Source organism: Orbicella faveolata, unplaced genomic scaffold (genome assembly GCF_042242905.1).
Source record: "Orbicella faveolata isolate gen_17 unplaced genomic scaffold, um_ofav_v1 contig_2, whole genome shotgun sequence".
In the NCBI taxonomy this organism is placed as follows: domain Eukaryota; kingdom Metazoa; phylum Cnidaria; class Anthozoa; order Scleractinia; family Merulinidae; genus Orbicella; species Orbicella faveolata.
Window position 1 is genome coordinate 3,137,774 of NW_028301547.1, and position 22,936 is coordinate 3,160,709.

At 40.7% G+C, this 22,936-nt stretch overlaps 2 protein-coding genes across 4 annotated transcripts in view; one reads left to right on the forward strand and one right to left on the reverse strand.

The window, feature by feature from the left end:
* Positions 1-11: 11 nt before the first annotated feature.
* Positions 12-5,345, forward strand: LOC110058283 (calcium-regulated heat-stable protein 1-like). The gene is made up of 4 exons (XM_020764904.2): positions 12-113; positions 360-550; positions 1,819-1,941; positions 3,776-5,345. The coding sequence occupies exons 2-4, from the start codon at positions 366-368 to the stop codon at positions 3,921-3,923; spliced, it is 456 nt and encodes a 151-aa protein (XP_020620563.1). The 5' UTR covers positions 12-113; positions 360-365; the 3' UTR covers positions 3,924-5,345.
* A 1,731-nt stretch (positions 5,346-7,076) lies between these two features.
* LOC110058461 (uncharacterized) overlaps positions 7,077-22,936 on the reverse strand; it is a 37,042-nt gene continuing 21,182 nt past the window's right edge. For 2 of the 3 annotated variants that reach the window (XM_089289213.1, XM_089289214.1), the window contains 16 exons: positions 22,722-22,871; positions 19,952-20,131; positions 19,214-19,558; positions 18,631-18,825; positions 17,869-17,991; positions 16,185-16,322; positions 15,851-15,961; positions 15,390-15,419; positions 14,859-15,006; positions 13,320-13,391; positions 12,921-12,992; positions 12,626-12,697; positions 11,961-12,032; positions 11,342-11,413; positions 11,014-11,085; positions 7,077-9,609 (listed from right to left, as the gene is read on the reverse strand). In XM_089289213.1, the coding sequence (XP_089145339.1) occupies positions 8,496-9,609; positions 11,014-11,085; positions 11,342-11,413; positions 11,961-12,032; positions 12,626-12,697; positions 12,921-12,992; positions 13,320-13,391; positions 14,859-15,006; positions 15,390-15,419; positions 15,851-15,961; positions 16,185-16,322; positions 17,869-17,991; positions 18,631-18,825; positions 19,214-19,558; positions 19,952-20,131; positions 22,722-22,794 (2,889 nt within the window). In that variant the 5' untranslated portion in view covers positions 22,795-22,871 and the 3' untranslated portion in view covers positions 7,077-8,495. The remainder of the gene's footprint in view (positions 9,610-11,013; positions 11,086-11,341; positions 11,414-11,960; positions 12,033-12,625; positions 12,698-12,920; positions 12,993-13,319; positions 13,392-14,858; positions 15,007-15,389; positions 15,420-15,850; positions 15,962-16,184; positions 16,323-17,868; positions 17,992-18,630; positions 18,826-19,213; positions 19,559-19,951; positions 20,132-22,721; positions 22,872-22,936) is intronic. The other variant, XM_089289215.1, reaches the window with a different exon arrangement.

Below are 22,936 nucleotides of genomic sequence, written 5' to 3' on the forward strand. Positions count from 1 at the left end.
ACTCCCTTCCGCTCCTTCAACCGTGCTTCCGCTGATCGATCGTCCTTGCGTGGGGTGGGCAGTGTAATCTTAAAATTCGTTGGAAGCTTATATTGGGATTATTTTCTTAGCAGGTAAGGTATCTTTGGTCAACAGCATGTTTCAGAAAAGAAAGAGGTGTCAATCTTTGCAAACGAAATCTCTGTTACGTGACAACGCTGTGTTAATACGCAAATGCGAATGCTGAAATGCACATAACATTACTGCAAGCTATGCCCTGCATTTTTCACGTCTTCTTCTATGGGCTTAGTTTGAATGGAATTATGCATTAATGAGATCCTGAGTTTCTGCTTGTTTTTTGCTTTTATTAAACCCTTCAGTAAAGAATGTCTTCGGATCATAAAGACGCTGATCATGTACACGTTGCCGACGAGAAACCAGCTGTTGTAACGAAGGATCACTCTAGCAGCAAACGGACTTCAACTCCGGAAAGTTCGCCCCCTCATGCAAGAAAATTCCCCTTCAAAATCCCGAGTCCTATACCAACAAGACGAACTAGGACAACTTCTCAGTAAGTAATGTCACGAGCTTTTATTCTAGGTGTTAAAATACGTAGTGAAGTCCATGGATTCACACAATGTAAACTTGAGCCTTATATTAAAGTTGTATTCCAAGCTGTGCGTGTTTAGAATAATCAGACTGAAAACAGCACATTTATTACTTGTCAGTTGCTAATTGGAAGCAAGGTGTGGTTAATTGATTTCCGCACAGCTCTTATGATCTCTGGTTTAGTGATCTCACGGTCTTAATTTCTTCCGACAAGATTATCTCTTGGAACAGCTCTCATGTGTGTATGTGACTTCCTATACAATTTAGTCTCGCTATTATGAGATCATGACGCGATAAAGCCATACTGAGAAAGGAGGTCACAGTGTTTATGTGTGAATTGGATTCCCACGTAATATTGTGAACTGTACTCTGTGTCAATATTTTTGAAAGGACAACACTGCACATATTTCTTAGCTCTCCAGCCTCCCTTCCCCTATTACTCCTTAATATACAGCTTTGAAGACAGTAATTGACTGCGAGTGTATTGTCTTAACGGGGATTACCATCTCTCATTTGCCATACAGCCAGATAACTTAGCTTGTTTATTTTAGTGTAATTGCTTGTAAGTTTACGTTGGTTTGAAAATAGTGAGAAATAACTTTATCTTTTAGGTTCCTTATTACAGGAAATTTTCGCGATATGTAAACAAAATCACGAAATTAGAGTGATGCAAACAGTAAGTGTCATGAACATGACACAAAAATGAAGTGACTCACATTATATTACTGTTGACCTGTAGCCCCGCCATTGCATTTTTGTTAATTTTGACGTTATTGTACTTTTGATAAAGTTGGTTTACTAAATTCAAGGACATGTTAAAATGGCATTGCCAGGGAATTAAATTCTGTGTTACTCAAAAGCACAAAGTTAAATTGATTCGAAATACAAAATTTTCGCAAAACTGTGGAATTTAAATGTCGTGAGATATGCCCAACTCAAAATCGTGAGATAAACGTGTTGCAAAAAATTCATGTCAGAAGGTAATAATTTTTTGTCAGATGATTTTGGCTTTACTGCCTTCTTCAGGGTACGTTAAGTATCTGTACTGAGGTATTAAGCAGAATGTGTTATCATATTACACAGTAAGTACATAACTTCACCAATACAGGGTGATCTTTCTGTGCATCTCAAACTCAGAAATTCACATGATAAAAATATATTTTTAACATCTACTTTCATTGCAATCTGCACATGGTGTGTTGTTACTTACCATGTTTTAATTTCTTTCAGATCACGAATTGCATCAGAATCTCCAGAGCAAACAGGAGTTTGCAAGAATTTCTGTCGGAACAAAGGTCATGGTTTTATCACACCTGACGATGGTGGCAAGGATATTTTTGTGCACATCTCTGAGTGAGTAAAAACTTATTTTACCATTTGATAATTTTTTTTACATCTGAAATATAAATAGTGCTGTAGAGCCAGCAGTTAGGGTAAAACATCTGTTGCATTCTTTTATTGATACATGTAAGAGAAGTAATAGCTGAAGGTGATACAGGCAGTGTCATTAATGATGTGATGTAGTGCACAAGGTATGTTAGGAACAAATGAGGCTTGGGTGGACACTTTGCCCCACACACTCAGAAGGAGTTTGTGTGCTGGAGTGGTTTGCATGACCTTTAGAACAATGTTGGTAGGAGCAGTTGTACTCCTAGCAGGGTCTAGCCGTGGGTGGGACTCTCATTTTAAAGTGCCTATGAAGTAAAAAATAATTGCTGCTGATTTGAAAGGCTTTTCAAAGTAAAGAAGAATGGCATTTTCCTTTTTGGAATATCTTTTTTCGTTTTAGAGATATTCACGTTTTTGTATTAAAAGTGACAACATCATAGGTGGTTCCACTAAAACAGTTCAACACTCAATCAAGAATATCTCTAGAAATATTAGAGCAGTGTTCTTTGAACTTGGCACCAGAAATGTGCATCACAAAAGAAACAAAATGACACCCGTCGTGCTGTCGCCATGGCAACAGTTACGCTGCTGGTCCTGTTTTAATTAAAACTAACACTACCAGATTTTATCTTTAACAAGGATCATCCACTCCCAACAATCTAATGGGAAGAGTTAAGACAATATGGGTATCATGTGTGTTCCAAGCAAGACCTTCTGTCCCTTTTCGAAGGGTTGCAAATTGGCATATTTGGTTTTCACAGAAAGAAACTGGAGCCAAAAGTGGCGCCATGGCAACAACACAGAAGGTGTCATTCTGTTTCTTTTGTGGTGCACATTTGTGGTGCCAAGTTTGAAGAACACTGCTCCAATATTTCTAGAGATATTCTTGATTCACTGTTTTACTGTTCAAGTGGAACCACCTATGATGTCATCACTTTGCTCATTTGCATAATACAAAAACGTAAATATCTCTAGAACGAAAAAAGATATTCCAAAAAGGGAAATGCCATTCTTCTTTACTTTGAAAAGCCTTTCAAATAAGCAGCAATTATTTTTTACTTCATAGGCACTTTAAAAGGATGGGGGTGCTTGTTGGAAATTTTGAACAGAACCCCTAAGAGGTATCTTGTTTTATGGGTGCGGTTTGAATTTTTACAACCCTGAGAGACACCAATTCAAAAAGAACACGGTAACTGCATGTGCACTCTTTTATTGATGAGTTGTGAATTCCCAGTGTAAATGCAACAAAATTATAAATCAGTTGATTGTCAAATATCTCCTGTCATTATTTTTTTGGCTCAGTACCCTGACGGTACTGCAAAGGCTCCTCGCCATGAACCTTTTGAGGCTGAATGCCTTAAGAGGAACCAAAACTGCTTTTTAAACCCCCCCCCCCAAAGGTATGATGGGCACCCTGTCCATTTTATATGGGAGTCCCCACACCCCCCCCCCCCCACCCCCCTGGGATCTAGCATGGTGAACCGTCTCAGGGATAGGGTCAGAGTGCCCTTGTCCTCCTGATTGCGTTTTAAGCAGGAGACTAACCATTTTTCCCTGTAAAAAAGAACACTAAATAAAATGTACTAGTTGAGCATTAATATCCAAGAAACATGTACTTTGTACTGCATTTGTGTAGAATACTATATCTGCTACTACACCTGTTGAAGGTTGTTTTCTAGGGTGGTCCATTTATCCTCCATTGCTTCATTGAAATGAGGGAACTCCTTCAACAGACAACTTGGCAAAATTTAGTGTTAGTTTTTAGTTTTTACAGTTTTTCTTTTCTTTCTCATTTCAGCATTGAAGGAGAATTTGTGCCAAAAGAAGGAGACAGAGTCACTTTCCGCACATGCCCATTACCTCCAAAAAATGTTGAGAAGCAAGCGGTCATGGTAGTACTCACTGAATTGAAAGGAGCTCACGAGAAATGGTGGAGCAATTCTTAGCCAAAATAGACACACTTCAATGAACCGCTTTGAGCACATTAATACGGATAGAAAAACCCTTTTTATTCACCTGCAAGCAATGTATAAATTAGAGAGGTGATTTCAAAGAAGCTGGAGTGGTTTGTCTGACTCCATGACCCAAAGTTATTGAAAAGGTTCAAAGCACTTTAATGCGTAGTGGCTTGATTCATTAAATTCCTGTATTCTTTGCAGTACCTATTCCATTCATTTTAGTCAAGAATTTTAAGGTGTCTTTTAGACAAAATTGAAATTTTGGCCCTTTTTGAAGCTCAACTAAGATTTTTTGTTTGAAAAATGTGATGCTGTTATTTAACCATACGGTCAAACTCATATTTTCCATGTCAAAACTTTAAGACAACAAAACAACGTGGAAACAAGAGAATGGCAACACAGACTTTCATCTCAAACTTCCCTTCAGCTTTTTTCTCCCACCCTTTTCCAGTCCGACCCACCCCCCTACCCCCGACATCAACAAAGACGCTCTCCTTACTGGTCTTAGTACATCTGTTGTACATGTGTATTGATACTGAGTCAGCCAGGAGAGTTTGGTTCAATTAATAATTATCATTTTAACTATATGCCCTCTTGGTGATAATTTTCTCGATTCTTGTAACCTTAGTGCTTGGTTACATTTCATTGTAAGAAGAAATGAATGGAATACTTATCAGTGAAGATACTGGTTTTGTGGCAACGTGCATACAATGAGAATTTTGCCAGGATAAGAATACCTCTCTTACTTTTCAAAAATTGAAGAATGTGTACGAAAATGTCCAGTACATCAGTTTTTCTTTGTGAATTTTTGAGTAATTGTTGACAGCTTTAAAATAACCCGTTTCTAAGTTCTTGAAGTGAATATTAAAAACTGTAAAGTAAGGTGTTTGATGGATGATAGAAGACTATGTGGAACATGAAAACATATTGATTTCATTATGGCCTTGAACACTTAGGGAGGAGGGCAGGTGGAAATATTGAGGCAAGGAATAAATTGTTGGTTGTTTTAACAGACTGTTGCTTTGCTTTATCCTGCTTTATGAGAGACTGTGTCGCTCATAACAAGTAATTGTCATGTCAAGAAATCTCTGTTCTTTAGTTGAATGCCATATTTCAAGCTACGAAGAACGTTGAAAATTATCAACATTTTTTCGTGCAAAATGTTTCATAATTACTTTTGACCACCAAATTTTGGTGGAATTTCATTTGTTCAGAGCAACTATTGTTCAACGAAGTACTCTCTTTTATACCGTCGTGGGGGAATTGGTTTTGTTCAGTGATTTTCTAGGAATTATGCTAGTTTATTTTATATGTATAGGGTAGTTGTTTAATTCGGATAACATTTTCGTCATTTTGAGCATTCTTGAAATGTTACTGTTGTACAAGTAATAAAATACTTTGTTACATGCTTTGGTTGCTTTTTCACTGGGTAGATAAAGTGTGATAAATGGTTTGATGGGCGTTAATTTTTTTAAGTAAGGCAGATTAGGTGCTAGTGTAGGGATAGGCCATTTTCAATATGTTAAATTCTAACTTGGTTCCAAGGCTTGGGGGAATAAAACAATAGAAATCACATCGGGAGATGAATAATTTATTTCCTTTGCTTTGTTCCCCAAACCTGAGAGCCAGGCCACAGTTTTAATATATCGAGAATAACCTATTAAAGAAGATGACTAGGTGATGTTAAGTGAGCGTAAATCTCCTCAACGTCCTCGGTAATCTTCGGACGTATTCGGATATGCTCGGTTCTTCGACAACCGGGCGCTTTCACGAAGAACGCTCGCACCAGTGACTGGGGAAAAGTTCGCAGGAACCAATATTGAACTTCAATAAACAAATGTACACCATCATGAGAGACTGCGCTTGCGCGCGAAGCAGACTGGTCACGTCACGTGATCCCTCTCATGATCTCCCACGAACACAGGTATCGGGCTATAGATTTTCGAGCTTCTGAATTTTTAAACAAATATTTAGACAAGTTTCCTTAGCTGCGCAAAGAAAAGCACTCGGCTTTCTTTTGCTTTTGGTTCAGGTACACAAAGCCACCAATATTAGTAATAAATTTCCAGTGGGAACCCTCACTCCCAAACGCCCCAGGCAAGGATAAGATATGGGAAGAAGCGAGCCCGGAGGCGAAAAGGAGCGGGAGCTAGCTAGGATGGCAGCAATGGTCATCGCTGCGGGGAGGAGGGAGGGACGCCAAGCTAACGACTGGCGAACGTTTAACGAAAAGAGAATTAAACAGGCCAAAACAGGCCTATTTATACAAAACCTGTGTGAAACAGAACACCCAGGAGACTACGAGCGCGCGGGGATTTTTATCCTTGAATCCCGGAGAGATTTGGGGCGTTTGTACGAGATGGCCCCAGTGAGAATAGTTTACAGTGAAGGCCATGTAATTCGGGAAACATTTTCGATGCAGCATGTCGGGCAAATACTAGATTATCAGTTGAGTAAGGCACGGCGGAAGTTTGGTGCAACTTACCTCGTTTCCATTGGCAACAATATCAACAGTCGTGCGTCGCCTGTCGTGTCGCCTACAATTTCGCGCGCTTTATTGCCAATGATACCAAACAAGTTGCCACTGGAAACGGAGCCAGTTGCCCGTGAGAACAACGCGAGTTTCACATTAAAACCTGGTGAACAAACTTTTGTCGCGCCTTATTCAACTGATAATCGTAGTATGTGCCCACTGGTATCGTACTGTTGAAATATGTTTGTTGCGCGTATATTCAGTTCAACTCGTCACTTTCGCGGGTGGTAATACACGCAATAACACGTTTTAAACTTGCCACACTCGAAATACAGCATTTTACACGACAGATAGGAAAAAATCCTGCCCATATCTGGAAACTAAATACATCGGCTACCTAGCCGGTGTGTGCTTTTCCTATTTTGCCTTAAAGGGTGGTTCGATCGGGGAGCTCATTAGAGAGTGGTTACTTTTCGAAGGAACAAGACTTTTCAGTAATATCCGAAGAGAGAAAAGCCAAAGCAATCAGGAATACTTGTTAAGTTCTAGCCTTCTCTCCGTCATACGAAAATACTCTCCCGTAAGAGAGAGTTTACACGACCCTGAAATGCGAGCTGGGACGCAACATATTCAGCTTCATAATGTAAGCATAAACGCAAGGCTGGTCATTTGTTTTATAATGACTTTTATTTTAAGGTTTGTGGGTGGAGTTACGGTATTCAATTATCGCTTCCCTTAGGGGTAACTGAACTTAATTAAAACTTAATTAAAACTGAACTCATTTATAACTTAGAACCAGACTGGGAATCACAGGTTACACGACAGAAGTAGCGGCCTATTTTTTATGCTGTTCAAAATACGCTGCTTACTGCCCTTAGTTCAACCCTCTGATTATCTCTGATATATCGACATACAAATTATGAACCTGCGAGCAGGCTCACCTCTGAGTCACACGCGCGAGCGGCGAAGAGCAAAGCGATCCGGCGGTAAGGAGTCTGGTGAAGAGGGGCCAAGAAAGCAGGCTCACTTTCTCGTCTCGCATCTTCGCCGCTCGATTTCGCGCTCGCGGCCACGACGCGCGCGCTTGTGCTCCAACGTGAGCCTACTCGCAGGCTAACAAATTATCCAGACTTTTATTTATGTACTTCCTGTAGTACTTGCTAGGAGAATTTGTAAGAATGTCAAAATCATTCTCCTTGATGATCGTCTCTTGAATCCTCATGAGTTCCTTCCTCAATTATATATTGATATCAAATAGAAAACTACAACCCTCGTCAGAAGAGGGAGTGGTTTCTGTGTCACATATTTTGAAAGTAGAGTTTTTCGCAGATACAGTTCAAAACAATGAACAGTAATTCCACGAGCGCGCTTTGGATATGAGATGATAATATTAAGTTATAAGTAACTTTAATAACTTTAATAAATAAATAAAAAAAATAAAAACGCCCTCAAAAATTACATAGAAGGGCATGGTATAAATAAACAATAGCCTCCATTTGGCGAGAAAATATGCTCGAATATTTGTCCGCGGACATTATCTTTTCCTCAGACAATGTCCAAAGACAAATATCCTAGCATATTTTCGCGCCGAATGGAGGTCATTGTGTTTATTATCCTTCAAGTATTTTTTTTGCATCAAGCGCGGTTTTCATTAATAATAATGTTTAGTATCTTTGACGTTCTATACTGGCTAAGCATTATCTCTAGGTTAGCAGTACTAATTTTTTCCATACAGTTCTACCACAGCGAAAGCCGGTTATTTAATGCATCAGTACCAAACCTCGGAAACATCAGTCACATCACGTTTGCAACCTACGTTAATTGCATCTCGTCATCGTCGACATAATTCAGGGCCACCGCAGGCGTGGACTCGATAACCGATCGCAACTTTGCATAATTTTTTTGCTGTCCGGTCCTCGCGGTAACAAATATCGCATTCACTCCAGCTCAGTCGATGTTGAATTTTCGTCTTCCGTAACTGTTAACCGATTGCCTTTCCTTCGCCGTATTCTCCTCTAGTAACATTGTCCCTTCTTTTCTGCCCTACTTTCGAAGTTTCTTCGGCGTTATACCCCGTAGCTTGCCAATTATACGTCAGATTCTCTCGTTGCGCCATTCAATAGTTTTGATTTACCATTGGCCGATCCCGTGCTTCGTGAATGCGAGGTCGTCGTAGACTTGGACTCGATTGATGATTGTTCGGTTATACCCATCGCTCGGCTTTTCCGACTATAACTCCGAACACTGCCGCGAAGTTTCCTACGAAAATTGGCGGTGGATATCGTGTAAAGGATCGGGTTTAACGCCGAGTTCAAAGGTAGAACAAAAACGGCAATCCAAGCGTACACTGTAGGACTGGCCTCCATGCCCAGCAACGAAGCAATGCCGATGATTATGATAGGAATCCAACAAGAAAAGTCTGTGAGTACGATAAACACCATTCTACTTCCAATAGAAGCCACTGCACTGCCCGCGCCACTCTTTTGCCGAGTTTTCTGAATCTTAAAAAACATTACTAGGTAGAGAAAGAAAATCAGCATGAATGAGGCAAAGTTCAGCCCTAGGAACAAAAACACGGAGTATTCCCAGCCAGTCGGTTTGTTTGACGTTAACTGGAGAGGTAGACAGACTCCAGAACGAGCGTAAAACTCTTTGAAGTAATCAATTCCAATGAGAGGTACTCCTGCTAGAATGAAAGCAACGAACCATGTTACGAATAACGCGACGTAAGTACCGCGCACGCTTAGACCGATGTGTTTAAATGGATGAACAATGGTGACGTAACGATCTACAGTCATGATCGTCAAAATGAACACAGATGCCTCGCTAGAGATGGTGGACACGAAACCGCTGAACTGGCACAGCGGGCTGTGTTTCCAGCTGTCGTTGTATATGAAGTACCTTCCACGGTAAAACACGTCGACGCCAGCTATGATGATGAGATAAATCCCCATCAAGAAGTCCGCGATGGCCAGGTTTAGCAACAGCAGTGAATGAACCTTGTTGTCGCTTTTTGTTTTTAGTCGCCACATTAAGACGAAGGCGTTTCCTACCAACGCAATGCTTCCTAGAATCCAAATGCACACGTATAATGTGAGGTTGGCCATGAGATCATTGCAGGACGAAAACAGATCTGTAGGAGCGGAACAGTTTGTACCAGATAACTTTGCAATGCAGCAAAACTCAAACTTGTCGGTCGCCCTGAAGGAAAAACAACTACAGTACAGTAGAGCTGACGGTTCCATAAATAGAGAATAGCCTCCATATGGCGCGAAAATATGCTAGGATATTTGTCCGCAGACATTATCCGTTCCGAAAGGCGAACAGTTCTCCGAGAGCGTAGCTCGAGGAAAACTGCGAGCTTTGAGGAACAGGTAATGTCTAAGGACAACTACCCGAGCATATTTTCGCGCCAAATGGAGGCTATTGTGTTTATTATCCTTCAAATCTTTTTTCGCAACACGCCCCTGCGCAACTCGCGCAGTTTTGAAAATTGGGAAATAATAAACAATTAGACCCGTAGCCCTTGCGGGCTACGGGTCAATAGCCCATTCGGCTTCGCCTCATGGGCTATTGACCCGTGGCCCTTGAGGGCGAAGGGTCTAATTGCTTTAGTATCACCCAACTAGTCGAACAGAAAAGGCAATAACAAAGTTAGCAAATGCAAGTTGAAATATTTCTTTGGGATGAAAACGAAAGAAAGCGTCACACTCGATTGTGCCAATTTCGCTACTCGAGGACTATTACTAATAGTCCTCTAGTAGCGTAGCCAATTAAAATGCAGAATTTTCATTAGTCCACTAGTTTGGTGATACTAATAACAATTAGACCCGTATCAATATGAAGAAGTATTTATTTGGGAATAAAACGAACGAAAGCGTCACGCTCGATTGCGCCAATTTCGCTACTCGAGGACTATTACTAATAGTCCTCTAGTCGCGTAGCCAATTAAAATGCAGGATTTGCATTAGTCCACTAGTTGGGTGATACTAATCTCGGATATTCCCCAGTTCTGAGCTGGGGAACATTCGGTCACGTGACGTGTTTAAACCAATCGCGCGCCAGCGAAAATATTTGATGGATTATAATGGCTCATATACCATGATGGCTGAGCCAATGAAAATTCTTGAATTGCATTATCCAATGATTCAGTTCTTTAATAAGTATTAATAGCCTCATTTTATACGGCTAGTGTAGATGACTGCCAACTCGATATCAACATTTTTTTTTAGTTTGAGTTGTAGTCTTATCTTAAAACGCTTAGGTCGAGAACTTGCAGGCGGCGTCCATGCTCGGCGCATCTTAGCGACTTACATATTTCGCCTTAAGGCTTTTTTTTACTTAATCCACAGACTAAAGTTCCGACGCATTTCTTCTATTGGATTTAAGCGCGTTAACCCAGTTGAAATTTTACTCCGTGCGCAGGAAATATCTACACTAAAACCGGAGTTTTTAGCCTGTTCCAGGCTCTCGGTCAGTGGGGACGATCGAAAAAGCGGGCGCGGGACGAGCGGGGTCGATCGTCCCCATTGACCGAGAGCCTGGAACAGGCTATGGAGTTTTGAGCTTTGTAGACCGTCAGTGTTAATTAAAACGGTTACTTACAGATAAGTAAGTGGAATGTTGTCGAAAATATCCAGTGGTAACTGCTGCAAATGTTTGTTGTTGTTCAGGTAACTAAAGAAGAAAGATAAAGTTATAAATTGGAAAGCATGTCTATAATTGATGGTACGAAGGCTAGGTGGAATTCAGTTCACTCTATGATCATTCGAAGTCCAGATTTGTTGAAAGATTACAGATAAAATTGCTGAGACGGTGCGAATCCCCGTTACTAACAGACGAATCTCCCTTGCGGATACCTCCATACACAATCAAATAATTAAAATCAACAACAGCAAGAACGGTGACGATTGCAACGACAGGAACAACTTACAGTTCTGTTAACGAATCCATTCCGCGAAAGGCTCCGGACGAGATAGTACTCAGCGTCATGTTACTCAAATCCCTGTTGAAATAGCCCAGAGTTAATAATCTTTCGTAAATAAGACTGAATTAATGCTCAGTTCCCTCTATGAACTCTGTGAGATGCGCCCCTAGGGAATCATGGTAGTTGTATTCATCATCTTGGACCAGATATTTGTTTTCATGAATAAAACCACCATGATTCCCTTCAGGCGAATCTCATCTTGAGAGGGAATAGACCTTTGCGGCGATACGGCAGACTTTTTGAATTCCGAGTGTATTGTTTCAAATAGGGGGTACATAAGTATATAGTTGCCTCCTAAGCATCCCATAATAGCTATTTGAAACAATAGATTTCAAAATGGCCGCTTTATCGCCGAAAAGGTCCATTGTCCATTAATGTTTCTTTTCACGAGTTCAACGCGCGTTTCCTTGTTTTGGCGCGAAAATATTCCACACTGCAGACGTCTGAGCGTTGTCTCTGATTGGTTTATTCTCGTATTTAGATGTCCTTGCGCTGATGGCGCTCTGTAAGGACATCGCTATTAAGATCACACTATAAGGCATACTACATGTCGTATGTTACTCACAGCTTGGTTAACTGTTTCAGTCCGCTGAATGCCTCTTCTTCTATCTCTTCAATTGGGTTACCAATGAGATTCCTGCATGTTTATTAAAGCAAGGGCATCTAATTAATTTCGGTAATATAATTAATGTAGCCGAAAAGAAGCCCGATTTCCCTGATTTCTCTGATGGAATCTCATTTCAGGGCTGTATAATGTATTTTCCTACTGGAGCTTAAAGGAAGTGCACCCTTACAAATTATCGTAAAGACTGATAAAGAATAAAGATTCCCGCAAAGATTTCGGATCAAGAACTTTGGAAAATGACCGACTGGGACCAGAAAACTTTCGGCCATCTTCGAAAGATGATGGGACAATTACCATATCAGATCTAGTTTGAACTACTCATAAAAGGAATTATATATTGTCAAAAGTTTAATACTTAAGGCTGGTTTTCACTAGCGACGGAGTCGCAGTCGGAGTCGTAAGCCGGAGGCGGATCGCTTACGAACTCGATCGTGAAAATCAAGAATTGGAGTCGCAGTCGGAGCCATAGCGGAATTGGTGTTCTGCTTCCGACCGCGTCGATTTAATTCACTAGATCGTATCGCTCAACGCTTCTGATGGCGACTCCGACTGCGACTCCGTCGCTAGTGAAAACCAGCCCGTTTACGAAGTCCTAGTGTACTTACAATTCAGAAAGTGAAATTAACCCCTGAAATGTTCCAGACTGTAGCACTCTCAGCTTGTTTCGTTGAAGTTTCCTAGGAGGAAATTAAAAGCAGCAAAGAACAACAGTTAATAGACTTCTTCAGTAGCGCGGATAATCCTCAAATCTACGCTCGATCTCTGAACAGGTTTTTAAAACGGGGCTTGCGAAAATATCCTAAAATGGACCTAAGGAATGCCAAAAAATATCTTTTCATGTATTGGAACAAAATTTAGAAACAAGGAATCCTTTATTGGTTTTCTTGCACTTATACTTACAAAATTTCAAGCTGTTTTAGATGAACGAAAGAACCAGGTTGTATACTTCTAATAAGATTATCCCTCAGGTCGCTGAAAGAAATAAATAGATTATTCTTTTAAACTTTTCAGTTGAATGTTCCAGTCAAACATTAATTTCTCCATACTGATTGTTCTTCATTCTTTCAGTTTTGGTTCTGAGAATTTCGACGTATATCATGACAAAAGACGTTACTTTTCTTACCACTCTAGAGGACAACATTCTGAAATTTTGAGGATAACTAAGAAGGTGTGCAGTCTTTGAACATTCAAGGGTAAAGATTCTAAGCAACATTCCTTTCAAATGGAGGATATTATTTCAATCAGTAAAATACTTGCGTTCAAAGAAGTGTTCTTGCTAAATTTTCATTTGCAACTTACATTTCCTCAAGACTTTTGTATCTTGCAAAGCTAAACCTCTCAATATCTGTTATCTTTGCATCTTTTATAACCCTGTCACAAAGAAATAATTACAATAAAAAGTGTGGAAAATATTAACAGTTAAGATTTGTAATTTGTAAATGTTAAAGACAATCATTATGATGCATAACAGTAGTGCATGTTCGTCGAAGCCGTTATTAGGGTCGTCACGCAACGCTTCTCCCACTAAGAGAAGCGTTGCGTTACGGCCCTAATAACGGCTGCGAAGGAGACTAGCACAACAGAAATCCATGCAGAGTTTCGACTAGTATTGTAGAGATAGTTTCGTCTGATATTTTTGCAGGGGAATTGCATCTAATCGCGTTTGAATACATTAACGTCGATGACGTCATATTGCCTTTGACTCATGGACAAATTATGGAGGATTCTCATTGCTTTGTGAGGATTACAGATAGGCTAATATCGTGTTCTATTCAAGGCTTACCAACAGGTTATGAACCGGTTTGACAGGGTCATCACTGCAAACTTCTAACTTAATGGGATTTCCTCTCATGAAAAAACGGACGAAAACATCCCTACCATACTACTGTATCGTCTCTGGAGTATTGCAATGTCGCGCCCAAGTCAGTAATTATTTCAGCTCAGTCATTGAGAGACGTTCACATTAATGAAGGCGTGAGTCACCTCAGATGTCTCTCGAGATTGGGAAGCCTCCTCGCATGTAACAGTCTTTGTTACAAAGTTAGTCTTGATATTACGCTTCAAACCTTTGCGAAATTCTCTGGGGTTCAGGCTTGTATTTGACCGCTGTGCGTGCTAAGGTTAAAGAAGGGCTGATTTCAGTCCCCTCCTTTGATCAGGCCCAAATTGCGGCTCTGGAGGGCAATGCCTGAAATTCAGAGAATTTATACCAAAGGACACCGTCAACCCGGCTAAACAAGATGGTGTTGTCTACAGGATTCCCTGTGAGTGCGGCAAAGTCTACATCGGGGAAACAGGGAGATCTATGCAGGAGAGGATCAAAGAACACGACAGGGATATACGACTCGCCCGTACTCAGACCTCCGCCGTTGCTGAACACGCCCACGAGACCGGCCACTACCCTATCTGGAATGAGGTCAAGTTTATTGATCGAGATCCTCACTGGTACACACGTAGGGTCAAGGAAGCTATTCACATAAGACTTCACCCTAATAACATCAACAGGGATAGTGGAATTGAAATTCCTGAAGCATGGATGCCCACGATCAAGAAACACAACAACGGGAGAACGGTACAACAGCGGACCACTGAGGGAACAGCTACTCGCCGGAACAATGGAAAAATAGGAGGATCGAAATGCACCAATCACAGCCGACCTTTGTGATATAAATGATACCGTGCAATCAGTCGACCTTATCGCCTGAAGAAGACTAGCAGTAAGCAGTCGAAACGTCGTGATCTACATTTCAAGTGACTACGTCGTGAGACAAACGATAATACACTTTATTATTAATTTATATTTTACATGAAATGCTACCTTGTCTAGCAGTAACTTACAACTTTGTGATCTTGACAGGCAGATAAGTTGGTATGCCCGTGAGGTCTTTCCTTAAACATATTGCAGGGGACTCCACCTTAAGCGGTCGCTCATCGCCAAGAGAGGCTTCCCAGCCTCCTGTAACACAGTGGCTGGTCCAGCTGCAAGCTAAAATTAGAAAAGACGGAATTACGTATAGCCTCTTCACAGACATTCTTTTAGCTCGTCGTGCAGCCTTTCTCAAAGTTCGTTGAGAAGGAGAGCTTGATGAACCAAAAAAATGTCTATGCAGGTGGCTATTTAAACGATTATTCAACTATCATTTCTTGAATGATACAGTCGAAGATGTGGAAAAGCCCTTCTCTTCGCCTGACTAACGATGATTTGTATTTTTTTTTTGAAATACCACATACAATGATACAAAAGAAAAAAGTTTTCTTGGCTTTGGGTTCCTGCCAACTGAGGCGATCTGCAGTTGAATGGAGCTTTATTTATCACATGCGTATAATTCGTCCATTTACAATGATAAAGCATGCTAAATTGAAACTTACCTTGTACGGTGTAAGAACAGCCGTTAAGTTCTGTTGGAGAAAAAAAAAGCGATCAAAATGTATCTGTAAGGAGACTGCTGAGCAAAATTATTAGATGCATGGATGGATGAGAAGTCCAAACGATAGGCAGACAGGCAGACAAATGATTGGACGGATGGACAAGAAGACAGACAGACAAGCAGACACACACAGACAGACAAACAAACAGATGGAAAAACAGACAGACGGGTGGCCGGATGGACAAACATACAGACAGGAAGATGGATGAATGGAAAAACAGACAGGCAGTCGCATGGATGGATGGACAAACAGACGGACAGACAAGGAGATGGATAGACAGACGGCAAGATGAGCGAAAGTACGGAAAAATGACGGAAAGACACACAGACACATAGACGACAGGGTAGAGAACAAGAAAGAGGATGGATGGATAGATAGGAAGATAGAACTGAAACACTTACCATCGCTCCTGTCCCCACAGTCATCTTTGCCGTCACATCGCCAGTAATCCGGGACACACAATTTGTTGGAACACTTGAACCAGTTACTAAAGTTGCAAGGCTTATCCAGAACTAGGGAAAGGAATCATTAAGATTCTTAAAAAAATAATGGTATAAAATACGGCTATGCGACGTACGCTTTCTCGTTGTATACCATGGAATAACCCACTTGTCACTTAAGTGACTCGTGGGATATTCCACGGTATAACAAAAAGCGTTGAAAAACTAGTATATATCGAATGTCTTACAAGGAGATCATGAATATGAAAATACCAATAACAGATAAATCTATTGCCTTGAGTATTGTTTGTTTTCCTTCCACAGCGGTCTTCGTAAAAACACTTTCTATTCAGGAGAAAGCCAATCGGTTTTTCCTTGCTTGGTATTGTCACTTTATGAAGGACTCTGCATTCATCAGGATTAATCATTGGAGCTGCAAAAGTCATGACATTTCACACATTATTTTCGCTTGTCCAAAATAATTTTCCCCGCTTAACAGAGATGTCTGATATTGTACCAAAATACAGTCGAACGCTCCCGTACGCGACCACTCAAAATGTCAAGTCTAGGTGATCTCTTACCGGAGGCGGTCGATCGCTTACGAGGGTTTAGACCATATTGGGTAAAAATTTTGCCTTATAGGAATATGGTTACTGCAGAGACTTACCCCGTGCGCCAATGCCGATGCAATGTTTTATTCACGTGAAAACTCAATTTCGAGAACAAAATCCGGTTCTTCCCACTGAGAAATTTCCGTCTCTTGTACTACCTCGGAATACGATAATATTACTCTTGACAACACCTTATTATCCAATTTCCTTTCTATCATCTGTAGAGTGTTCGCTCATGGGAGTTAAAAAAACAAAAAACAAAATGAGATTTCAAAGTTTTAGCTTTAAAAAAAGGACTCGGTCGCTTACGAGAGGTGGTCGCTTACAAAAGTGATCTGACTGGGAAACTTTTGGTATTTTGGAAAACTGGTCGCAAAGCAGAGGTGGTCGCTTACTAGAGGTTGTCGCTTACTAGAGGTGGTCGTTCACAAGAGGTTCCAAATATAGTTATTTCACTGAGAAACTTTTGGTATTCTGGAAAACTGGTCGCAAAGGAGAGGTAATCGCTTACGAGAGGTGGTCGCTTACAAGAGGTTCTAAATATAGTGATCTGACTGGGAAACTTTTGGTATTTGGGAAAACTGGTCGCAAAGGAGAGGTAATCGCTTACGAGAGGTGGTCGTTTACAAGAGGTTCTAAATATAGTGATTTGACTGGGAAACTTTTGGTATTTGGGAAAACTGGTCGCAAAGGAGAGGTAATCGCTTAATAGAGGTGGTCGCAACCGGAGGTTCGACTGTATTTGCCCTACAGAATTTCGCCCTACAGAAATCAATGTAGGTCCTCTGACTGTCTGTTGCTCGGTCGATTTTAAATCTTTGGGCGCAATTCCCGGGTACGCTCCTATATGAAAAGGTCGGGAATGCTAGTCGTCTCGTTTAGAGGTGTAACTCAAGGATTCTGGTCTCGCTTAAGGTGTTCAGAACGAAACTCCACTATGTTTAGCCGTCAAGGTACTCGATGTATGTCCGTTTCAAAGTGATACTTTTCGGGGTCAAATCAAGCTTGAGCCACGCCCTGTTTGGTTAAGGGTTTAGTCAATTTTCCGACGAGAATCCTGACCTTTTCACATGGAAGTCCCCCCCTCCTCGGGGCGAAATTATCTCATCCATGGACTAACCACGAACACTCTAACAACTCAAAAATGAACAGAACCAACTAACTCGTGACTTTCCTTACGTGCGTTTATTCTTCGCTTGTTACCAGGAAGACGTTGCATGTTTTCGCTAATAAATTTGATTGGTTCATTCCACTTTGGCCATTTACTACCATTGCCTAGATGTGATTACCCAATATAATTAGGGTTTTACGATCTAATTATGAATGAAACTGCTATTGTAACAGAATAACAATGTATATATAACTTACGACAATCTGTTTCGTCAGATTGATCGGCACAGTGTGATAAGCCATCGCAACGGTGTTTGTCTTCAAGGCATTGCTTCCACCAGTGATAATTCTTGCATTCAAACTTGTTTGGACCACAGGAGACTAAAATATTTACAGAGAAAAGCCATTTTAATTATTCTCTGTAAAGGTACAAATTCTACCATTAAACTCTTACATTGTGACACTGCCTGTGTCCTCGGCTAGTGGCTCATGGTCATGCTCATTTATCTCCAGTTAATTAGGTAGAAGGAGCCTGCAAACACAGACAGAATTCCGGCTTTTGTCTCACGCCGCCGAAACAAAAGCCTGAAATCCGTCTGTGTTCGCAGGCTAAGGTAAAAGTATTTGACACTTTTAAGAGCCTTTGGAGCCTTAGATCTAATTTATCAGCAGTGTCGCGCATCTTATGAGTTTTTTTGCTCATTCCTACTGAAATTAAGGTAGAAGTAGCTATAGAAGCATTTCTAGTTCCCCGAGGCGTGATTCTAATCCATCACAGTGTTAGCCCTCCCGCTTCCCTCCCGCCGCTACCCAGTCTTACACTGACTGGAAGGAGACAATGTTATAGAGAAGTGTTTAGCCTCGAAACGATCCTCGCCTGGAGTCCATTCTTAGAGCGTTCAATCAGCCGCTCAGCACACTAACCGGCATAAGATCACCGCGCCTCCAACAAAATTAATACAATTCTTCAGTTATTGGGAAAATCTGAAATGAGAGCGAAAGAGAGAAAAATTCATTCACCAGTCTCTGAGACGCAATGTCCTCTCTTCCTATCTCGGTCATAATTGGCCGTCACAGAACACCACCGGTCGCTCCATGCATCTTTGTCAGCGTCCTCTTCAGTACACTCGTGATACAGCTTTCCTTTGTAAATGAAAGGGAAAACACAGCAGGCCCCATCGCCATTGCCTCCGTACGAACGAACTCTGCAGTCTCCTAAAAATAGGATAGGATAGGATATAGAATATAATAGGATATCCGATCTGTTAATAGGATTTTTGTCTAGGGGTGGATCTGTAGCCCTCCCGGTCGTCTAATAAAGTGGAAATCCATTTGAATGTGTGTTTTATGATGCTTTATTTCTTTAGAACGCTACACATATTGGAAAACATTGTTTTTCAAAATTGGCGTTGGTTTTTCAATTTCCATTGCTTTGACAGAATGATTTCTCTTCACTACAATTTACTCCCGGGAATTTACTCCAGTCCTGCGGTAAAAGTATATCTAAAGGCTCTGTTTACTAAATGGGCATCATGTGATAAAACGTATATTTCTTCAGTTATCAACCTTCAGCAATGCAAAAAAATTCGTCGCAAGTACTTACCAGAATCATAATAAGCGCGAAAACCTTTGAAGTTATTTCCACGATACGCCTGGAACACAACCAACATATGATTTCCGCTTGACCTTACCCCTGGGGGAATCTCACTGCCACAGAATGTCCCGAGGGATGGGTCAGTAGTGTTTGGACCATCGTAAACCTGCACGTACGCACGCTCACATCTGCTGCTATTTTCTAACTCAAAGTCGGTGAAATTTAACGTGATCTGATTTGCCGTGTTAACAGATATCTTCCAGACACAAGTAGTATTACTTTTGTAATCACGAGGAAAGTTTGAAGAAGAGATAACTCCGGCCACTTGCGTGCGAATTCCGCCACAGCTGTAACCTGCGATGGAAAAACAAGGCAATGTGTAAAAATTTTGGCTTTTCGTTTGCTTTCCTTCCCAGCGTACTCTAGCAAATCAAAACGAGCAAAATCAAATCAAATCAAAATCAAAATCAAAACCATGCAGTCCCGACGAGCGTCACACGAAAAACACGCGCTCGGAGTAGTCGCATGTTTTCCCTCGCTTGGCACCGGCTGGGTGTTTTCCCGCGCTTGTTGGCACTGGCTAAATTTTGCCTGCGCTTGGCACCGATTGCCTGTTTTTTGCTTTGAGTTGTTGTTCGATTATGCCTGTTTGCTGGCCGATTTTTGGTACAGAAAAAATTGGTTTTAGTTTCATTTTACGACAGATAATAACGTCCCTCCATCGCTACAACAGAACGTCAAACTCACTGGTCCGCCGGCAGGGATACTTAATGCTGCTGCCGTCTTCGGGGAAACACCATGGATGACGCCATTGCTTGCTCCAGTCTTCCACTGTCCCGTCTGCGGTACACTCAGTGTAGTTTCGGTTGTTGAACTTAAATGGCAGCTTGCAGCATTTGTTGTTTTCCGTCACAAACGGACATGATTCTATTGAGTAAATAAATGTTGGTCAGTTCAGAGATCTTCGCGGGCTGTCTATTCGTTTACTACCTTAGATGGGAAGAAGTCTTCCTCTTTTCACCACAAATTCAGTTTTAATAAAGAAATGGAAACTTGCTGTGCGGTACTTTCACGTCGTGCTGTTTATTGCTGTATCCGGTTAGTTCTATAACCTTCCAAGTTCGTGGATGAAAGCCGTGGTATGTACACATTCAAATAAAGGCGATATTGAGCAGTACTTTCATGTGGTACTGTTTATATGTGCTGTACAAGATGGTTCTAACTTATAAGTTTGTGGATGAAACCTTAGTGTGTGACCATTCAAATGAAAGCTATTGAGCGGCACTTTCATGTGGCGCTGTTTATTATGCTGTACAAGGTAGTTCTAACTTATAAGTCTGTGGATAAAACCCTAGTGTGTGACCATTCAGAGGAGAGCTATTGAGCTGTACTTTCATGTGGTGCTGTTTACTATGCTGTACAAGGTGGTTCTAACTTTTAAATCTGTGGATGAAACCCTAGTGTGTGACCATTCAAATGAAAGCTATTGAGCGGCACTTTCATGTGGTGCTGTTTATTATGCTGTACAAGGTAGTTCTAACTTATAAGTCTGTGGATAAAACCCTAGTGTGTGACCATTCAGAGGAGAGCTATTGAGCTGTACTTTCATGTGGTGCTGTTTACTACTCTGTACAAGGTGGTTCTAACTTTTAAATCTGTGGATGAAACCCTAGTGTGTGACCATTCAAATGAAAGCTATTGAGCGGCACTTTCATGTGGTGCTGTTTATTATGCTGTACAAGGTGGTTCTAACTTTTACGCCGGTGGATGAGACCCCAATGTATGACCATTCAAATGAAAGCTATTGAGCAGTACTTTGTACAACGTAGTTCTGAATTTAAGTCTGTGGATCTAACCCTAGTGTGTGACCATTCAAGTGAAAGCTTTTGAGCAGTACTTTCATGTGGTACTGTTTATTATGCTGTACAAAGTAGAGATTAGTATGCTGACCAAGATGGTGCTAACTTTTTACTGAGAGAGGATAAAACTCTATGTTGTGTAACCATTCAAATGAAAGATAGAAAGACGTTCTCCACGTCGTCCTGTTTATTAGACTATGCAAGGTGCTTCTAACCGTTAATTCTTCGTGGGAAACGCCAGTGTGCCTGGATTTATTTATTTTCTTTATTTTTTATAGACAGAAGCATTTTCTTGAAGTACTGTTTTTTTTTTAATACTGTAGACCGACGTCAATCCGTCATGCAGTCTAACTCTCAGTCTATGAATGAAATGTCGATCACTTCGGTGTGTGAAATTAAAACCATTCAACATCACTCAAGTTTAGCCTTAGTTCGATTATTTTCGAAAATGAAAATGGGAACTTTTTAGTGGTTTTAAATTCTAGAAGTAAACAGATAATTAAAGAGAGCTTCACTAAAAGCCGCGTAAACAACCCGGAAGAAAAATGCACTGCTTTAGCTTGAGGTGAGAAAAGAAACCTTTGACCAGTTCGAACGTTTTTAATATAACACCCTGATTTTAAACTGCCTGTGTAATTTACCGTTCATTGTCTTTCCAGTTATTTACCACAAGGCTCGATATGACAAATATCCCCCGTTTGTCAAATTAATAGGTCGGGAGATTTCAGGATTACGTGCTTGTAAAATTCGCAATTCTGATACACTGAGGTTCCTTGATGAATAGCATCCCTCTCAATCCGAGCTTCACTTATATATGACTCAAATTAAACACACATTATGTCAAAGCGGATGATACCATAATGGTAAAAAGACCGCAAACAAGTCATTGAAGGACAGTTTATGAGATAAATGAATAAGACGCAAATACCGTCAAATTTGTGATTTATATGCTAAATTCCTCTCAAACAATATATGAAAATCGCAAGATGGAGTAAACGATATAAGTATAAGAAAGCGGGTGGGTTTTGAAAGAAAGTCAGTTTGAACAAAGTCCAGTTTTAATTTGCATTGCATGGGCTATGCAATTTGTAATAAAAAATCCCCGGCGTTTCGTGGAATATTCACAGCAGAAAAGAAATCAGATTTAAATAGATGTCAAACTGAGATGGCTTAACGAGTAAAAATTGCAAAGAAAACTATTTTTTTAACAATAACAGGATTACACTTGGTCCAAACCTACGTCCTTTTATCCTATAAGTCGTCAGAAAACTGAAACGCACTGGTCAAAAAAAAATTTATTTTGAAATTTCAAAAACTTATTTCCTGTATATGCTTTCAGCTGTGCAATACTCAACATTAAAAAGGGGCCTTGCGAAGAAGAATGTACGGCACGGAAGCTCGTTTCCCCGTTTTCATTTTTCCAATGTGATACAGCTATAAAAGGCTTCGCCAAGCTCTCAAGGTAATTGTTCACAAACACTTTGACAACATCGACAAAATACCTTTCGAGAGAAAGGACTTAATTAAGTGGACTGACGGGTTGTACATCGTGGCTTTTAAACACGTATTACAGATATACTGTGATAATATAAAGAAATTACACATGCTAGAAGTCCACAGAAGAATTATTTAAACAAATACAACATTTTGGTACTTACGTTTCTTCGTCCGCGCGCTTCCCATGCAAAGAGAGATGAGGAAAACAGCTAGGAGATCCTGCGAGCTTAGCATTTTCCACAGAATTGATCACCTGGGAATTTGAAATGTTGTAAAGTAGTGAATTGCTTTCGGGCAGCTGGTTGATGTATCTGTGCAATAAAATTGAATATTTATATTAGGGTCGTGCGTATCTCACTGGAGCGCACGGATTGTG

Bases quoted from the DNA above. Each gene is read 5' to 3' on its own strand.
- LOC110058283 (XM_020764904.2), top strand. From the start codon at position 366: ATGTCTTCGGATCATAAAGACGCTGATCATGTACACGTTGCCGACGAG. The intron at 551-1,818 runs GTAAGTAATGTC...AATTTCTTTCAG, and splicing joins CGAACTAGGACAACTTCTCA to ATCACGAATTGCATCAGAAT. The intron at 1,942-3,775 runs GTGAGTAAAAAC...TTCTCATTTCAG, and splicing joins ATTTTTGTGCACATCTCTGA to CATTGAAGGAGAATTTGTGC.